The sequence below is a fragment of the Schistocerca americana genome, chromosome 5 (assembly GCF_021461395.2).
Source record: "Schistocerca americana isolate TAMUIC-IGC-003095 chromosome 5, iqSchAmer2.1, whole genome shotgun sequence".
Lineage (NCBI taxonomy): Eukaryota > Metazoa > Arthropoda > Insecta > Orthoptera > Acrididae > Schistocerca > Schistocerca americana.
This window is the reverse complement of record NC_060123.1, coordinates 584,351,995-584,373,058: the sequence shown is the minus strand read 5'-3', so window position 1 is coordinate 584,373,058 and position 21,064 is coordinate 584,351,995. Positions and strand designations below refer to the sequence as shown.

General features: G+C 42.9%; 1 protein-coding gene across 1 annotated transcript in view; it reads right to left on the bottom strand.

Annotated features, from left to right (window-relative positions):
• Positions 1-1,728, bottom strand: part of LOC124616555 (proline-rich protein 2-like) — a 32,149-nt gene extending 30,421 nt beyond the window's left edge. The window contains exon 1 of the mRNA XM_047144873.1: positions 1,653-1,728. Coding sequence (XP_047000829.1) covers positions 1,653-1,728 — 76 coding nt within the window. The remainder of the gene's footprint in view (positions 1-1,652) is intronic.
• Positions 1,729-21,064: the final 19,336 nt, after the last annotated feature.

Here is a 21,064-nt window from a genome sequence, read left to right as displayed (position 1 = left end):
ACAAATTAAACCAGCCCCCAAAATTTTATCGCTACAATTAGGATAACCAGAAACAAGTTGAACCAGCCCTGCACACGAGTTCGGAAGTCCTCGTCGCCAGTTTTGTGGCGGCGTTCGTAGCGACAAACAATTCGCTGTAGAAACAGCTTACGAAGTCACCGCCACACTTTTAATAGCGGGCCGACCGGTCCGCTGGAACAGTGAACAGAAAGATGAAAACCCAAACACTCTGATTAAATAAAAGTCGGTACTTATCTTTATTAACGAAGATACAGAAACACAGTAGTGAACTCCGTGTCTACAGAAATCTGTCTAGTTCGAGTCGGAGCGGCTAGGTCAGCGTCGGCTGACGACAAACAACAACTCTGCTGCGATGAACACACAACTGACTAGCAAGTACACAATTCGGTGGCGAGTATACAACTGAGCGGCGAATACAGAACTGTCCTAGCGCTCGCGACTCCAGCGCTTAAGAACCCAGAAGCCAGCGGTGGCGCGCGCAGACTTGCGGCGATTTCCTGTCTCGCTGGCGCTGCTTATGCGGACGGCGTCCGGACTTTTATGCTGCCAACCTTTTGGCAGCGGGTTCGGGTGGCATTACTGGCTAGGATATAACAGTTATGTGACTGGATTTGTGATTTCCTGTCAGAGAGGTCACAGTTCGTAGTAACTGACGGAAAGTCATCGAGTACAAGAGAAGTGATTTCTGGCGTTCCCCGAGGTAGCGTTATAGGCCCTTTGCTGTTCCTTATCTATATAAACGATTTTTGAGACAATCTGAGCAGCCGTCTTTGGTTGTTTGCAGATGACGCTATCGTTTATCGACTAATAAAGTCAGCAGAAGAGCAAAACAAAATGCAAAACGATTTAGAAAAGATATCTGCATGGTGAGAAAAGTGGTAGTTGACCCTAAATAACGAAAAGTGTGAGGTCATCCACATGAGTGCTAAAAGGATCGCGTTAAACTACGGTTATAGGATAAATCAGTCTAATCTAAAAGCTGTAAATTCAACTAAATACGTAGGTATTACAATTACGAACAACTTAAATAGGAAGGAACACGTAGAAAATGTAGTGGGGAAGGCTAACCAAAGACTGCGTTTTATTGGCAGCAGACTTATAAAATGTAACAGACCTACTAAGGAGACTGCCTACACTATGCTTGTCCGTCCTCTTTTAGAATACTGCTGCGCTGTGTGGGATCCTTACCAGATAGGACTGACGGAGTACATCGAAAAAGTTCAAAGAAAGGCAGCACGTCTTGTATTATCGCGAAATATGGGAGAGAGTGTTACAGAAATGATACAGAATTTGGGCTGGAAATCATTAAAAGAAAGGCGTTGAGACGCAATCTTCTCACGACATTCCAATTACCAACTTCCTCCTACGGATGCGAAAATATTTTGTTGACACCCACCTACATATGGAGGAACGATCATCACGATAAAATAAGGGAAATCAGAGCTCGTACAGAAACATATAGGTGATCATTCTTTCCGTGCGCTATACGAGATTGGAATAATAGATATGGTTCGTTGAACCCTCTGCCAGGCACTTGAATATGATTTGCAGAGTGTTCGTGTGGATGCAGATGTAGAACTTGCAATTTCTTTTCTTCCTTTGTCCGTTTTCTTATCTTCTCAACTACTTACTCCCGCGGTAGCCCTTGTTCTCTATATAAGCTGTATATTGTTCTGAAAGTCCGCTAGCTACCACTTTTATTGTCATGTCTGCTCACGGAGAAACACAGCTGACGAGACGCCCATCCGTATCAGATATTGTCAGGATGTGCGGAATTTCACAACTGCACTTGTACTTAACGGCCGTCCTTGATGTGCTGGAAAAGTCTCGAAGAACCAAGATAACTCTCGAAAGCAGTTATGACATCGGTAGATATGATATTGAACTTGTCAAGTTCACATTAGCTCCAATCGCTTGCTGCCGTCTGTGACTGATAAGCCCTTCCGTAGATAAACCACTAAATCGATACTAAATCAAATTTGCTGGCCATTAAAACTGCAACACCACGGAGACAGCACTTAACAAACATCATACTGAAGTGTACTACGCGCTTAGGTATGCTAAATATTTAACATTACGTAGGAGTGATGTCATTTACATTGTTTTTATGAGGAAAGGTTATACAGCTGATTTTCAGTTCAAAAACGGCATCTGAATGTTGTGTGTTTATGACAAGATCGTGTTTTACCCTGTCTAAGAAGAATAAACTATTACCAACGTGTGTCGGAATTCGGCAGTGGAAGGGTCATGGCTGTAGTATATCATTCCGCGACTTCGCTGCTCGCGATTTGTTTGGTTCCCACGATTGTCTTTTGAATATGAAACTAACGGGTTCAGGAAATCTATACTCTGCTGCTGACCTAGTGCACCAGGCTCGGTCAAAAAGCCAGACAACCAAGGGCCCGCGATCACGACACAAGTAAACTGCGATTAAAATTTTTCTGCTGTGCACCATTGTTAATGGCCGGTCAGATAATGGTATTCAGACAACCGTGCATTTCATTGCGGTTAACTCCGTGTATTGCAAAAATGGTTCAAATGCCTATAAGCACTATGGGACTTAATATCTGAGGTCATCAGTCCCCTAGACTTAGAACTACTTCAACATGACTAACCTCAGGACATCACACACACCCATGCCGGAGGCAGGATTCGAACCTGCAACCGCAGTAGCCGCGTGGTTCCGGACTGAAGCGCCTAGAACCGCTCGACCACAGCGGCCGGCTGTATTGCAATGGAATGCGTCCCGAGATGCAAAGACGTTAATAGAGATATGAATTTGTACTCGGCCGCCCATAAACGTAAGTTTTGTAGACAGTCGGTGATGAGTGTAAATGCTCATAGAACATGCACCTTCGTTTAAAAATCCGAAGCCTTCTGCAGTCGAAAACACGCCGCCCAGGCAGTCAGCAAGGACACTACTACAGAGAAACACTGCTTGTCGAAACAAAAATGCCCTGACACTTCCTGGCAGATTAAAACTGTGTGCCCGACCGAGACTCGAGCTCGGGACCTTTGCCTTTCGCGGGCAAGTGCTCTACCAACTGAGCTACCGAAGCACGAGTCACGCATGGTCTCACATATTTACTTCCGCTTGTATCTCGTCTCCTACCTTCCAAACTTTACAGAAGCTCTCCTGCGAACCTTGCAGAACTAGCACTCCTGAAAGAAAGGATACTGCGGAGAGCTTCTGTAAAGTTTGGAAGGTAGGAGACGAGATACTGGCAGAAGTAAAGCTGTGAGACATTGCGTGATTCGTGCTTCGGTAGCTCAGATGGTAGAGCACTTGCCCGCGAAAGGCATAGGTCCCGAGTTCGAGTCTCGGTCGGGCACACAGTTTTAATCTGCCAGGAAGTTTCATATCAGCGCACACTCCACTGCAGAGTGAAAATCTCATTCTGGAAACATTCCCCAGGCTGTGGCTAAGCCATGTCTCCGCAGTATCCTTTCTTTCAGGAGTGCTAGTTCTGCAAGATTCGCAGGAGAGCTTCTGTAAAGTTTGGAAGGTAGGAGACGAGATACTGGCAGAAGTAAAGCTGTGAGACCGTGCGTGATTCGTGCTTCGGTAGCTCAGATGGTAGAGCACTTGCCCGCGAAAGGCAAAGGTCCCGAGTTCGAGTCTCGGTGGGACACACAGTTTTAATCTGCCAGGAAGTTTCATATCAGCGCACACTCCGCTGCAGAGTGAAAATCTGATTCTGCAAAAATACCCTATTTCAGCATCTTAAAAATGGTAAGAACACTCAGGAGATGTTGTCCAGAAATATTGAGAGTTGCGTCGAATTACTTGGGGAGACGTATATTTGAGATTTGAACTTCACGTACCACAAATTTAAAAAACTACGAAAGACCGACTTCCCTGCTGTCCCTTCGTTAGAGAAAAACAGGCTATGTGGTAACAGGTGGAGGCACAATTTAATTCTACTTCTGGTAAGTTTGATCATAAATTAATAAAAGTTTTCGGTTCATATTACTTAAAGGTCATCCTATGAGGAGGCTTGAGTCTGTCTCAGTACATCGAAACGCGCCGCAACCTTAATACTGTACGCTTATAAAACTGTGGTCGTCTCGCGAAAACTGGGCGTGAGCCACGGTCAGATTTAACTGTGGTCAACTCCATCGTTTTCTTTCATTGAGATTGATGATCCAGAATTTTGTGTTGAACAAGCTTAAATGTCGAGTTTACTATAGTTAACTTTTAATCGAGGTTGGCGCACTCGGCGTGTGTGTACGTCACACAATATCGCAACGACCCCACTTGATTAGCGACAGATAGGAGAAATATACTGTTCAGTCCGTTGTGTTGAATTGTGCAGCCACTTGAGGTATCGGGTGGTTATAATGAAAGTGCAGCTACTCTAGGAGATCCAGAGAGGCTGTAATTATCGTATGGCCGCGAAACTTCCCAGATATGCTAACGCGTTAATGGAGAATCGATTTACGCTGGAAAAAATAGCTCCAATTGTGACCACCAGCTGCAAATGTTGAGCTGTTCACTGTTTGTATGACGTTATGGCACCTACGCTGTCATTTGACAAGCCATAACGTGAGTAAACAGTGTAGCTAACGAGAAGAGAGACCTTATGCTGTTGAAGAAACTGTTTTATGTGAACGGCAGCAACTACTGTGCTGCACTGAGAGAGTATCGCTGACTGAAAGGTATGAAGAGAGGCCCGATGTCATTAAATGGCTTAAAGAAGATAGTAATAAAATTCAAAAACGCAGCTGAGACTGGCGTGGCACCCGGAATGGAAAGACGTCGCGTTCTGGTGGAAGCTATTGACGAGCCTGCTGTTGCTGTGGGTGACCATGCAAAACGCGCCCCGGATAGTGTTAGAGCTCATGTAACGTCGCGAGAGATGTCCATCCCATGATCAACAGTGCAGAAAGTGTTTCTGTCTGTTTTACACTGGCACCCTTACAAGATCCAGAAGGAGCAGCTACTGAATCCTCATGATCTGTAGCCATGTTCTGAACTTGCTCTTCAGTTTCCGGCACGGATAGTGGTTGACGACATATGGCCGGGCAACATGCTATGAGGTGACAAGTATTTTGGGTACTGTGCAGCCGCGTGTTGTGAATAAAGAGGCACTGCAATTGCCTTGCATGACTGTGTGTTATGGATTCACAAGCCAGCTTTATTTCGGTCCGTTCTTCTTTGAAGACAATACACCAAGAGTGCCTGTCGGGTGTACCGTGAGGTCCTCTTACAGCATGTGAGTCTTGCTTTGGAAGAGTGTTTTCATGCAAACATCTTGTAGCAGTGTTCCCCGATCGTATTATGTCCAAGAGTTTTCCAAATGAATGGCCTGCAAGACCACCTGATCTGAATTCTTGTGACTTTTGGATCTGGGGATATCTAAATGAATGCGTTTACCAGGGACACGTTCGGTCTCCGCCTGGTGCTAAGGCCAGTATAGAGGAACAGGTAACTCAGATTCCACTGGAACCGCTTGGAGAAACTGTGCATCTTCTTGTCGGTGTCCTCGGCGCATATATTTAACAAATTGTGTAAGCGCCTGTTAACAATAATATCAGTGTATTATGGATAAATGGCAGCATCTGTCGTAAATACTGAAATACTTTATTCATACAATAATTTTTATATTTACAGAAGAGCCTATCTTGTAACCTTAGTAACTACCCGACGGCCTAGAAGGTCCGAATAATTTGCACTGAAACTGATTACACAGGACCGAAATCGACCTGTAAAATAAAGGATTTCAATATTTACGACCGATGCTGCCATTTGTCCAAAATATATGGACAATAACACTGTCGTGGTGCACACGGCTCCCAATGGAATTGGTCACAAGGGCGTACGACCTCGTCGAAACCGGATCCTGCAGTTTTAAGTTGAGTGCATTTCAATTCGAGTAGACAAACCTCCACCATTGTCAAATCTCCCAATTCTCCAGTGACTTGGGTTCGTGTCGCTGCTCGTAGTGTCGCCGAGGAGAAGAGCAGCGCCGGCCGCGGTGGTCGTGCGGTTCTAGGCGCTCCAGTCCGGAGCCGCGTTGCTGCTACGGTCGCAGGTTCGAATCCTGCCTCGGGCATGGGTGTGTGTGATGTCCTTAGGTTAGTTAGGTTTAAGTAGTTCTAAGTTCTAGGGGACTGATGACCACAGCAGTTGAGTCCCATAGTGCTCAGAGCCATTTGAACCATTTTTGAGAAGAGTAGCGAGTGGAGTATTTGGGGAAGGCGGATCTGATTGGCCTTCCTGAGCTTCTATTTACTATTTTCAGCTTCTTACATAGTTAAGTTCAACCAGTGGTATTGTTCTGTCTTGTGGCCGCTAACGCCCCAGTTACTTGCCCTGGGGGTTAGTGTATGTAACGGCAGTGTACGTTTCCTCGCCTTGCCGCCGCTGTCCGGTGAGGCGTGTAAGTTTGACAGCTTTCTTAATTGTTGGTTGGTTGACGATTCTTCTACCTTGGTGGTAGTGATTCCTTTCTTGTTCCGGGTGGAGTCCAGACCGACGGTTCCGGCTTTGGCGTATTTTAAGGAAACAAATAAACAAATCGTTGGGAAAGAAGAATGCGACTTGGGAAACACCTTGAATACCAACGATTGGGACGCAGGAAATTTGGTTAACAAGCTTCATAGGTAAGAGTGAAACCATCCTCAATGAAGGAGAAAAAAAATTAGAGACCTGAATCCTACCTAAGTAGACAGAAAAATAAAAGAAAGCAAAGCAAGAAATGTGGTGTTTGTATTTGTGGATAACATGTTCATATTGTATGTGGAAACTGCAAATATGAAAATAATTAAGTGCACTGAAATAGAATTAATGGACGGAGGAGGACGAAATCAACGAAGAAGAAATGACGTAAAATAGTGCCAGAATGAACCAGTAGTAAGAACTAAGTACGTGTTCCGGATTGGGACTCGAAGCACTATACGCTGTAAATTCGATTCGGCAGAAATTTTTTATTGTTACTGCATGTTCAAAGTGGAAAACAGTTATACTTAGACGGTAAGTAACCTCGTACACTTTCATTATTTTGTACGTAATAAATAACTTTTGTCGAATTTGACAACATATTTTATTGTTTTTATTCTTCGAGTTCGTTATATCGGACTAAAAGTCATCAGATTAGGACGAGCAGCTTTCATATGTCGTAGGATTTCACTGCGCTCACTTCGAGTCACTTGTTTGGATCACAGACGTTCAGCCACGTGTCGCCTCTTTCTGCTAGCACAAGATAATGTTTTCATAACCGATAAAGTGCAGGAATCTCTTAGCTTGAGCCAAGGACTTTGACCACCTTAGGCCAATGATAATGCAATGCGGAAGAATTCATTCTGTCGTTTGGAGGTGAGCATTATGGTACAGCAAGTAATACTGCAGTCATTTTGTCTCGTGTGTATTTGACCAGCATGCGTTGGAATTTAGGCAACATTGCCGCTTGCTCCACATTTGCGTTGCCAGTCTGATAGATTCTAAAGTGAATAATCGTTTTATTGTCACTTCCCGAAATGCTTTTAGAAATTCCTGTGGAATTTCATCTATTCCTCCGGCCTTGTTTCCTCTTAAGTCGTCCAAAGCTCTTTTAAATTCCGATACTGGATTCCCTATCGCTTCTATATCGACACCTGTTTCTTCTTCTGTTATATCAGACAAATCTGCCTCCTCATAGAGGCCATCAGTGTACTCTTTCCAACTATCCGTTCTTTCGTCTGTATTTAACAGTGGAATTCTCATTGCACTCTTAATGTTACCATCCTTGCTTCTATTTTCACCAAAGTTTCTTATGACTTTTCTATATACTGAGGGGGTTATTCAGAAAATCATTTCCTTTTCGATTTTTTTCTTATTTTTCTTGCAGCCATTTTACTATTCCTGTCCTGCATTTCCTATTTATTTCGTTCGTAAGTTACCTGTATTTCCGAATTTTCCCATTTTTGTATTTCCCTCTTTCGTCGATCATCTGAAGTATTCCTTTTGTTACCAATGGTTTCTTCAAAGTTACCTTTCTGGTACCTACACTTTTCTTTCTAACTTCTGAGATTGTCCGGTTTAGAGATGTCCATTCTTTTTCAATTGAACTGCCTACTAAGCTAGTCATTATCGCATTACCTATTGTCTCAGAGAAATTCAAACATATCTCTTCATTCCTTGGTACTTCCGTATCCCTTCTCTGGTTCTTCATGACTAGTCTCTTCAGCTTCAGTATCCCCTTCATCATTTTCAAAATGTGATCTGAGTCAATATCTGATCTGCGTACGCCGTACAGTCCATTACCTGATATCAGAATATCTGCCAACCATATTGTAATCTCTCTCCCGGTATTTTCCAAGTATATCTCTTTCCTCTTACGATTTTTCAATAGGGTATTCGTTATTACTATCTTAAGTTCATTGCAGTACGCCGCTATATTTATATATAAACAAGATTCAAGAGAAAAGACTTCAGAACCAGTTTTCACGGGAAAAAGTTCTTTAGAAAAATATATTTCAAAGGAGAAGAGTAATGATATATTAATGCTTTCTTCCTGGCACCTGACATCCCTTTTCTGCTACTCTCTTCCCTATTTCGTGAGAAAACTGGTTAGCAGTAATTAGCCTACTTTCAAAATTGATAAAAGATCATAATAATCGTCATCATCATCATCATCTACAACAAGTATGGTGCCTTTTCGTCCGTTCCGTTTCCTTCAAAATTGGTTCAGCTATCTCTTCACTGGTGTTCCTAAAGATCATTTGACTCTTGGTTTGTATTGCTTTATGGCTTTAGTGATTCTTGGGTCCGGCGTGTGGTCTATATTTTCTTAATTTATATCGCTTTATTATGCCAATTACGTTTTACGTATTCATTTCATCTCGGATGTCGTCATTTACCTTCTTATCCAACGAAGTATGTCCAGCCAAGTATCTGAAGAAATTCACTTCACATACTTCCATTTTCTTTTCATCTCTCTTTTTAAGCGTCCAGTTTTCGCATCCGTAGAGCAGTGCTGGTATAGCCGTAGCCTTATAAAACTTTAGTTGAGTATCTCTGTGGACTTTATTTCCCAAGGTTATGCTTAGAGTCCACAGAAATAGTTAAATAGATCTAATTTATATTGTAATTCGTTCTTTTAATTAATAAAATGTTTCGGGTTCTTACGCCATGGTCGAATGGATATCAGCTTAAAATCCATCTGCGGAGGAAGTTTTCAAGGGGGATCGTAGCTTTAATGTCCGATTCACACCCTGAACAGTTGGTTGTGTCACTGCGGTGCCAGCTGCTACTCAAATTGCTGCTACAGATGTAGTACGAAGAGTCAGAGCCATACGTCGAACACCATGGTCTTTTATCTCGGCTGTTGCACGTGATCGTCCGGAGCCTGGTCTTGCTGCGACCGTACATTCCCGTGGCCACCGCTGCCAGCAGTCATGTACAGTTGCTACATTCCTGTCAAGTCTTTCTGCAATATCGCAGAAAGAGCATCCAGCTTCTCGCAGTCCTATTACACGACCTCGTTCAAAATCAGTGATGTGTTGATAATGACGTCTTCCTCGCTTAAAGACATTCTTGACGAACATCAACTCACCATGTCAGATCTCGAAGCTAACTAACGCTCACGACCGTTACACAGCATGTACTGAAAGCAAATCTGATTTGCATCCTCATAATGGCGTTACTAGCACCAGCGTTATGCCACTGGCGGGAAATCTGAATAGACATCCTCTTTCACGTGTGGAAACACTCCTACCAACTTCCGTTTATGTCTCACAACTCCTTAATGGTGTTGCGATTTTTACCCCCTCAGTGTCTCACGATGGAATTAGTATGTTATGTCTCACTATGTAGTTGCGTCCAGTTGACACATTGTCACACAACGGTGTCGACAGATGCCTGACTTACGGTATTCGCAGTACTTTCCAGTCAATATCTGCTCGAATGTGCAGTTTCGGAAAAAGATTTTTGATGCTATCCCACTCACAGAAGCAGCTGGAATTATTTTTAAAAATTGCTGCTTCAAATATTACTTATTCGTGTTTCGGCACTCTTTAATGATGCGCATGACCGTGGAATAATAAGGAAACACTTTAGTACCTCGACCATCCAGTACTACTTCAAGCACACGTAGATATTTATTACATAAATGTACGTGCACGAAGGTGAAACTATTGCAATGCCATTTTTTCTCAGTATGTATTTGTGTAGTGAGATAGCAGAAAGACAAACAGTCACTGACTCAGCTGCGGAAGTTATCATGCAATGTAACCATCACAGACGTGTTGATCAGCATTTGTCTCCTACATTCCCTGCCCAACATGATTGTGGCGACATCTGACCTAAGTTAAAGTAGGTGTCTTCTCAAAGGACGTAAGTGACTGTAACGATTTGGGTGTTGTGATGCGCAGCGTATGATTTCCAGATGAGAATACAGCTGGCTTTGTTAACAGAGAACTCGTCAGATTTGATTAATCGACTGACAACGCATCGTAATCACTCAGACTGCTCAAGGCAGCTGCTTCGTTATCCATACTCAGGCACTCCAGATGTAGTCACATAACACATACTCTCTCTCTCTCTCTCTCTCTCTCTCTCTCTCTCTCTCACACACACACACACACACACACACACACACATACACACATTAGCCGGCCGAAGTGGCCGTGCGGTTAAAGGCGCTACAGTCTGGAACCGCAAGACCGCTACGGTCGCAGGTTCGAATCCTGCCTCGGGCATGGATGTTTGTGATGTCCTTAGGTTAGTTAGGTTTATCTAGTTCTAAGTTCTAGGGGACTAATGACCTCAGCAGTTGAGTCCCATAGTTCTCAGAGCCATTTGAACCATACACACACAAACACACACACACACATGATTTTCTCATGGTGATGATACTAACATTCTGAGATACTGGAGAAAAGCACGTTTATCAATACAAGACTGAGGTCGGGAGATGTCTAGGTCGAAAGAAGGAAAGCAAAAGGTGTTCCTTCAATACTAAGTGCAACGTTCAGTAAGTAGTTCCCCAAATTTTTCTCTCAGAACGATTTTTTCTTAAAAGTTAAAATCTGTTGACAATATCAGTCAGCATTTATTTTACGTGTAGATGGTCTACATCACGTTCTATGGCCTTAAGCCGTTCTCACACGGGACGACGCAGCTCACGCGAACGTGGACATCGGAACTCAAGAGAGGCAGCGCCCTCTGCACACGGGACGAGCTGGTTAACGTGATTTGCGCTCTCAGCTCTCTCCAGCGGAAGTTGTCGGCCTACTTGGCTTGCAAACCATACATTTTCTGTACGAAAGCGGATGTGCGTAAGATTGTTACGTTAAGTCTGTTAGCGATTATCGAAGAACAGCGGAAAAATCGCAAAGAAGATTCTGGAATCGTTGGTGCCTTGAACATTGAACTGCTGAATCAGGAACACTGCATAACACCGTACAACGATCTGACATACTTAACAGTAGCTGTTATTCGATAACTCAATTGAATTTTCACCGCATTTTCGGTTTACAGTTGAATGTAGTTATGGTATATTGCCTCACGCCAGTCTGCGCTTGCATAATATCCATATTATCGACGTTGCATTGACTACCAACACTCTCAGATAACGTACTTCGTCACATATATTTGAAGATCGACATTCCTATCGTAATTTTATATCGATGGAAGAGGAGATTTTTACGAAGCTGCTAACGATCGTTGAAAAAGGTATTTACCGGCAAGATACAAACATGAGCTAATCTATAAACCCGCAGATAGGTATACATATTTTACAGAAAGTTTCATAAAAGCAGAAACTTCCAGTGTGTAACTTGTGTCTACTTTCAGACATAGCCTGGCAGTCACTTTCAGATTTCCGGATACTGGGGATACATTCCAGTCGTTGGCCTTCGCTACAAGAATTGCAGTGGACACATTATTTATCATAAATAAAATCGACTTTTGGGATAGTACTTGTACTGAATGAATAATAAAGATTCAGATATTTAGAAAACAAGAGATGAATAAGGAATAATTGAGGAGAAGTTGACAGCGAACCCAATACTAATTTAAACCACTATGCTTTTTTTTCTTTTATTTTCACTGTGTTCAGAACTTAGAACTAACGACAGTATCGACGCTATCAACTATGCTACAACTTCAACACTGGAACCATGTCTCAGTAAATGGTAAACACTGTGTACAGGCTGTATCTACAACTGTCATTATTTGGTATTTAATACGTAAATTGTGCCAAAAAGACGCGATTTTGATAGATCATCAGTGTCCCGTAGCATTAAAGCTCTATACGTTCATATCACACAAGTTACAACACTAAAGACATCAACTACCGGAATCCTTTACCTACCGATATGTAGTTTTCTCTCATATTAGTGTAACATGTCACAGCTACTACGACGCGTTTTCAGGAGGTCTTTAATTTCCTGATGCTTTGAAACAGCTTATAAATATGTCACGTACTTCCTAAAAAAGAAAACCCAGAACATGCGATGTTTAATACGGCGGCTCCAATGTTTTACGTCTAACGTAAAGCGATGTCGTATTTTTTTTTTCCTAACGTAAAACGATGTAGCATTTTTTAAAGGCACGCACTGCCATTTGACTGTTTTATTGTTTATTTAAATACAACCTGGGTTTCGACCTTTTAATGCCATTTTCAAGCATCTGCTTTTATGTCTATAACATATATTGCAGGGCACCAGGACACTTAAATTTTTGTCAAGCTCAAAGTTGGTCATAAATTAAGAAAAAATATTGGATCCCCACGAAACGCCGCGTCATATTCAGTAAAAACAGGCTGACGTTTGTTTTACCGACAAGATGGTGATCTTACATCTGGCATTTCAAGGGGAGCCAATACTTTTCTTAATTTATGGCGAACTTTGAGCTTGACAACATGTTAAGTGTCCTGAAACATACGTTATAGACATAAAATCAAATACCTGAAAAAGGCATGAAAGGCCAAACCCTGGGTTGTACTTAAATAAACAATAAAGCAGTCAAATGGCGATGTGTTTCTTAAAAAAATATTATATAAGTGTTGCTCAGCAACGTCAAAAGATGTCGCATCTCGTTGGCCACGTTCCAGTCCGCGAGGCAAAAGTGCTGTGCCGCCAGAACAATACACAGCCAGGGCAAAAGCACCACGGGCGAAAAGATGGGAGCTGGAGCCAGTGCTATAGAGACTCGCCACTTGCCAAGTTCCAGCTGCTCTACAGACGGCGCTGAGGATGAAGATATCGACTTCTCCTCGACCAGTTGCCGGCCGAGTACGGACAGAAGTCTACTCAGAAGATAGAAGAGCACCTCTCGCCCACTAGGTTATAGATTCCTAACTTAGACAGGGAACGTCGTTTAGTGAACAGACATTGTTGTAAATTGCATTTGCTATGTACTGTGATATTTACCAACGATTGTTTGCACTTAGCCAGCGAGGGTCCTTATTGTGTTATATTACACGCATTGTTGCAGACTTCACTATTTGACAAGTCACAAAGGTAAGTAAATCTCTTTAACTCATTTGCGTGACTTTGCTACTAATTTGTTGGAGTGTTGTAGAACCTTCGTTCTCCTATCCTGTTACCTGACCCTGGGGCAGAGCTGTGTAAAAGTGGCAGGGAGAAATTGTCTTAGCGGTGTACTGCACCAGAAGCCGCTTCACTAACTCACAAGCTCGGCCTATCGGAACGACAGTGGCTACTCGGCCTCCACAGCAGTAGCGACGAGGCCTTTACAAAACTGGCGACGAGGGTTTATAAAAAAATCGAGAAATATTTTGTAAAGCGAAGGTGGAGAGGGATGAAAGAAAAGGAAAGGGTAGGAACTGATATTAGTTGCATCGGGACTTTCTGCGGAATAAGCGGCGACGAGCGAAAATGTGTGCCGGACCAGGACTTGAACCCAGGATCTCCTGCTTACTAGGCAGTTGCGTTAAACAGAGTACCATCCAGACACAGCATTAATCACAAATGCCCGGATTATCTCGGCACGCTCCACGGCCAACTCACATTCTCGCTTAGCGCCACCACATATCCACATTCCCCGTCCATGTCTTCCGTGCTCGCTAGTTTTAGATTCCCACTGGAGGTCGAACGTAAATTTGTACCTGCACTGATGGTTGCTGATTCATAGCCCATCGAGGTGTATCAATTATAAGAGCGCATGACCTCTGTTTTTTTCTGACATGTCCTAAAGAATAGACACCATGCATTCACTTAAAAATCTAACAGGCCAGATTCCGTAGTTCACGCACAGCAGTGTAGTAGTAGTTGGAATTTCCACTCTGTGACGTCACCAGCTCAACGTCGACGTGCGTTTTAAGTCCCTTGAGAGGACGGGTTTACGCCAGCGCTGCTTAAGAGCAAGTATTCCCTGTTGGTAAAAGCTCTTGTCCTGTGGTCGTAGCCACGGTTTCATTGAATAAATTATGCTCTCATCATCTTCAGAGCGTGTTGCACGTAAGGAATCCTAAAGTGGCCCAGATGGAAGTCGGAGGGCGGCAGATCTGGGCTATAGGGTGAATAAGGCAATGATGTTCAACACAGCTGGAAAAGACTCGAACTCGGGACCTTTGCCTTTCGCGGGGAAGTGCTCTACCACTGAGCTACCCAAGCACGACTCACGCCCCGTCCTCACAGCTTTACTTCCGCCAGTACCTCGCCTCCTACCTTCCAAATTTTGCAGAAGCTCTCCTGCGCATATGAGCTTTAGATGCACAGTACCTTTTGTAATGCACAAGCGTATGCCAAATTTTTAAGCATTGAAGCATATACCGGATATAGCTTCCTTGGTTAACCGCGAACAGTGTCAAACTACACTGCTTCCCACATGAGGTATATCATTAGTACATGGCCACTTCAAACTCAGATGCATAATTATCAGTAACCTGGAGCACACTATTATTAATATGGAGAAATGACAAATGTTATTATCAAAGCAGTTCAGTTCTTCTTCTAATTACGATAATACCACACAGCGTGCACATGAATTACAGAACAGTTAGGCAACAAGAGTTGACTTGACTTCCAAGAAGAATAAAGATGTAGAATATTAATCACGTTTGTTATATTTAAATAACTACAAGAATTTTCACATACAAAATCCGGAGGCACTACTTTTCAGCCGCCCTTGTATTACAAAACTAAATAAAGCAATGTCTCCATAACGTGAGGCTCAACAGCAGTAAAGTATTTTGTATATGCATTCTAACCATCAGCTGTTTGTTTGTCCCATTAGTCATCTACCGCTTCGGTTATTAACCATCATCCAGGATTTAGGGTACAACAGATTAACTGAAAGCATCTCATATTCCTTTAAAGCTGAACAGTATCGAAATTATCCAGTTAATTTGTAGAAACACATGACGTAAATTGTCTTTGAATAGTGACAGTCATATCTCATGTCAAGTAGACGGAGATCATACGAAAAACGCCTATAGTGTCTGTCTATTTGACATGAGATATGACTGTCACTATTCAAAGACAATTTACGTCAGGTGTTTCTACAATTTAACTGGATGATTTCGATATTGTTCAAAGGAATATCAGAGGCTTTTATCTAATCTGCTGTACCCCACATCCTGAATGATGGTTAATAACCGAAACCAGTAGATGACTAATGGGAGACATAAACAGCTGACGGTTAAAATGCATTTTATAAATAAAATTGTTTATCGTAATACACAAACAAATTGGCAACCAAAAATAGGAAGCTTGTTTGAAAGTGCGTGTCTTTGCACATCAATAAATTAAAATCAGTTGCTGTGTAACTTTAAGAACAGCCTTGGTGCATTCCATTCATTTTAACATACTTTCTTCCTCCTCGTCATTCTGTGATTGGTCACTGTCGTATGTTAATGGATCGTTTTCGTATACCCAGTGGCATGGATGATTTTGAACAGCTGTTCACTGAAATTGGGAACAGGACAACGGACTGCGTTCTTAAACGTTATACGCTGTTCCGAGATAAGCCTGAAGAGACTGCAGAAGAGAGACTGACGACACAAACACAACAGGGCAGTGAAGCAGCGAGGATGGTTGCTATGAAAACGGTGAAGAAGAAGATCGAAGTGCTGGTGGTAATATTGGGCAGTAAAGCAGCCAAAATGATGGCAGTGAAGATGCTGAAGAAAAAAATAATACTAATAACAATTAAGACAATAATAAGATGATCTAAGTTCTGGTAGTGATGGTACTGTAGACCTAGCATCTAAAATAAAGAAATACTAATCACTATGAAAACAAAATGTGTAGGTGACGAAGTGTCGATAACAATGCAAATTTTTGTGTGCTACTTAATGTTGCTATGTCTGTATTATAATGAAAGATTGTACTTTTACTATTAGTAAAAAGTTTTTGAAAAAAAGACGCCTCTTCTACTCATAGTAGACGCTATGCTGAGGCCAGGAAGTGTGTGAGAAGGGTTCCTGTGACGATGCACTGCGGGTTGCAAATGATGCCAAGCGTGATTCACGCCAGCAAATATTGCAAAGTCGCTCCATTCGGTTGACTCCTGCCTCCTGGAGGAAGGTATTCATGAGATGTGTGCATATACATTGCAGCCTTGAAAGACGAACCCATCGCCGAAATGTTGACTGTAGGGCTGGAAAATAAACTAGAAGAACGTATCTCGATATCGAAGAGCCCCTAAAGTCCCTGACAGAGATCTAAGTCGTTCAAGATCTGAACTTCATACCGCCGGACAAAATCCCTGCTAAGCCGACCAAACAGCAAGTCTGAAACGTACATAATAATATGGCCGCCATCACATTCTTCTGACTCAACCATCAGGCTTTAGAAAGATCCCGCAGTTATCGGTGAGGTGACTCCGGCGCCAAAATTTACAGGTAGTGCCTATCAGCAGGCGTTGTTGATCCCAGGGGTGTCTCGAGGCACCGACTGTGGCTCTGGTGTACGCAAATTTTTCGGCAATTCCCATTGAGTGACAAGTCGTGCACACATTCTAAGCTTCATGTGACCCTTAGAAGTATGATAGGCTGGACAGTACAAACAATCTACAAAGCCCCGTTCACTTTCTCTTTACCTCCATTACATATGCGACTGTGCATAGTGATTTCCTGGTGTCAGTTGAGTATTGAGAAAGATGTTCCAGAAAAAAAAGCCTTTGCATCAAACCTCTAGTGGGGAAGAACTTTTGTTTGAGACAAAATGCTCAGGGTCTTGTTATTGAACTCGTCAGCCCTGGCATGCTGAGACTTCACCGAACTAGCGTGTTGCAGCAAGCTCATATGCTATATCTGCATACTACCTATACAAGTAAAGTGATACAGTGATGTTTTAGAAGAAAACCTTCTCAGTGAATGCCTAAACAGAGTTAGATGTTTTAGAAGCTCGGCCTACTCCCTTTTACGCAGAGCAGATGATTATAGGCAACACGCATTACGCATCAACGCTGCTGAGTGCCTACGTCCACCACCTGTCATGGACATAACGAACTACAAAAGAAGCCTAGTACCACCAGCAAGCCGGCCGGGGTAGCCGAGCGGTTCTAGGCGCTACAGTCTGGAACCGCGCGACCGCTACGGCCGCAGGTTCGAATCCTGCCTCGGACATGGATGTGTGTGATGTCTTTAGGTTAGTTTGGTTTAAGTAGTTCTAATTTCTAGGGGACTGATGACCTCAGAAGTTAAGTCCCATAGTGCTCATAGCCATTTGAACCATTTGAACCACCAGCAAGCACCAATAAACGTTTTGTCTAAGAAAAGTTTTTCCCCACAGGGTGATCTATCACCTCTAGAAATTATATGCAAAATTAGATGCAAAGACTTTGAAACAATATACTAGGGTCAGTCATCTACATCTACATCCACATGGATACTCTGCAAATCACATTTAAGTGCCTGGCAGAAGGTTCATCGAACCAACTTCACAATTCTCTATTGTTCCAATCTCGTACAGCGCGCGGAGAGAATGAACACCTATGTATTTCCGTACTAGCTCTGATTTCCCTTATTTTATCGTGGTTCCGATCGTTCGAGAAATGGAACCACTGGGAAAATCCGATGAAGCTTTGAACATATGTGTTGGGCAGTGTCTCTAGTATGCCTGTCGATCGCAAACTGTCGCTCTTTTCAGTTCGGAGTGTAAGAAGAACACGTAAAAATGCTTAGGAAATGGTGCCTCTCTCCAAGTAGGGGGCCTGGTGAGACATTTCTCCTGTCATGCGATCCGCATAACGTAACTGTCATACGCTTCCTCCTTCGTGACAATTCTCGGCCGCACACTGCAGTGGCTCTGAGGATGCTCCTGCAGCAGTTTCAATGGGAAGTGTGTGATCACCCAGTAATTGGCTCTCGCTTAGTTCAGCGTAGAGAATTGGCGGAAGGCACAGGCGACTGCCCTCTACGACGAGCTGGTACACGCTAAGTCTTTCCTGATGCGATAATTTACCAACAGCCGTATGTATTATAGAAGATTCTTTTATGAACTTCTTATGTGCTACCAGTTTCGACATTACATTGATGCTATCTTCAGGCCCCACACGTCATAGTCGTAAAATCGCTATACACGGAAGGAGCCATATAACTGGATCCGTGAATCAAATCGCTGTGCAACAGCTCTTGATGGCCTGGCCATGATTTTATTCACGGATCCAGTTATATGGCTCCTTTCGTGTATAGCAATTTTACGACTATGACGTGTGGGGCCTGAAGATGGCATCAATGTAATGCCGAAACTGGTAGCACATAAGAAGTTCATAAAATAAACTTCTACAATACATACGGCTGTTGGTAAATTATTGCATCAAGAAATACATGCCAGCCGTTGTCCCATAGTCCATAATGGATCAACAAAGATGTAGATAAGTATCTGGAAGGTATAGTTAACTGTAGCAAATAAAACAATTTTGATTTTCACAGTAGTTTCCATTTCGCGACCGGTCGGAACTTACTTTCCTAATTGCCCTCGTATTATGCAACTTATGGGGATAATGCAAATTTACTGTAATCTGAAAAGACGTTCTCTTGTTACCTATAACTAGCACATATTACCTGTTTTCTGCACTGGTAATAAAATGCCGAATATGAGGCCTTCAAGGATAACTGATCGCCTTTAAAATATATCCGACCTATACTTCAGTGGGAAGTGGATGTTTAATCTTTGACACAGTAAGCATTTCATGAAGCTACGCTTCTGAGGCCTGCACGTCCAATTTGCATTCAGGTGAGAAGCAATGTTTAACGCAAATAACAAATCTGTCATGCGTGATACAATTAATGTCGATGTACAGGATAGCATCAGAGGGAAAAAAGATCACTTTTTCATCTCGATCATTTCGCTTTTACGCTGGACTGGCTGTACCAGTAACACATTTTGCTGCCACATTGCGCATCATTTATCTCTCGAGCCATTATTCATTGGTACGAATTTATTTCCTTCCGGTTATAATTAAAATGCATCGCAGCTGTATGACTGGAAACGGGTAGGCACTTGTTTAGGTGCAATGAAACGTGTTAATGCGATCTTAGCTTGCAGATGCTCATGGTATTTAATTTCTAACAGCAGCCACCAAATCGATGCTACCGAATCATTACGTGTTCCATGTTCGTCTGTATGATTTCCAGTCAGTCGTGTCATTTACTGGAGCCATTATTCGCCGCTAATGAGAGCCGCGATCATTAATCGCTTGTATATCGTACAGTAAGCGTAAGTAGATTTGTTCGATTTACGTCATAGTATAACAACAGCTTGCCAAGCAAAAGCCACGTAATTGTTTATTTTCAAAAATTACTGGGATGTTGAGAGCACAGAGTTGACAACTACCAATAGGGGGCGAAGAACTGCTTGTGATGCCGATTCGCCAAAGAAAATCCCCAGCCTCTAAGCTGCCTATCATAGCCGTACCACGTGGCGAGTGCAGAAAACTTTTGGTACGGTATCAGGTTTAACTAGAAGGCACGTTGCACTCTGACACTCCAATGACGTCTCTTCTTGGAGACTTAACGCATGAAATCAGTCTTGTGGCTCGGAATTCCATCTCATCCAGAACTGGAAACATGGAATAAGTGCACGGTACTCATTTATGCACTGCTGCAAGCAATTCTCCGCCATAGATCCACCTTTTCACACTCCTGCCTTTGCCACTGATGCAGAACGGAAACCAAGAGGTATGCTTATACTTACTCAAAATCCACTTACAACAAGAAGCTCCGAAAGAGAGACAGTCGAGTTGTACTGTCACCAAGGCAGATGGGATGCCACTGAGTTCATGAGAATACTGAGGCAGAATCCACAACCTGGCTGATGACGTCATCAGTTTTCAGGGATGTCAGATTCATAGTCGTTGGTACGCACTTGGAGAAAACTTCATCTTTTTTCTAGCGGGTATTGTCCCTCTTCAGTTAGAAACAGAGCGATTCGCAGTGCGACAATTAAGGCGTAAGCTGTGTCCACAGAATTTTGAAGCATATGGAACTACGAGAGACAAGTGTGTGAACATTTTCAAACTTAGCAAGAGAAATGATACAGAAAAGAATTGGAATTCATAAATCGATAAGCACTACAAATATATATTAGACTGCTTCGATTTATAGCAGGAACACCATGTCATTGATAGTGGCAGTACAAAGTACGGACTTGAAAGGTTTTTCACTTCCCTGTGCTTTCGATCTAGCGTAGCAGAGGGCCATATGGGAGTTCAGGTCCACTCAATAAAGAAATAAATAACTTATATCAGCCTGGAAGAACTTCATTATTTTCTCGAAACAATTTCAACAGTTTCTCTTTTCCTGAGCCGGAAATCCTCCCTAACATCTACTTCTCAAACCAGCTGTACCGCTAGTCCCCTATTTCTTTCTCTGATGAAGGCTCCAATACCTCTCCCTGCTCCATAATATACTCTCAGTCATTCCCCTCCATGTATGCATCCCGCTTCCCAGCCTAACATATCCCCTCCCCACCCACTCTCAGACATTGCGACACATTTATCTGCATTGTGCTGCTGGTTCCCGTCTCTCCGTCCTTCCTTCGTTCCTTCCCACACAGTATCTACCGCGAGATCTCGAGGGACTATCCTAGCCGAATGTGTAACCGTCAACGCTACTTTCAGCGACAGTCCTAGCACCAACCACAAAAA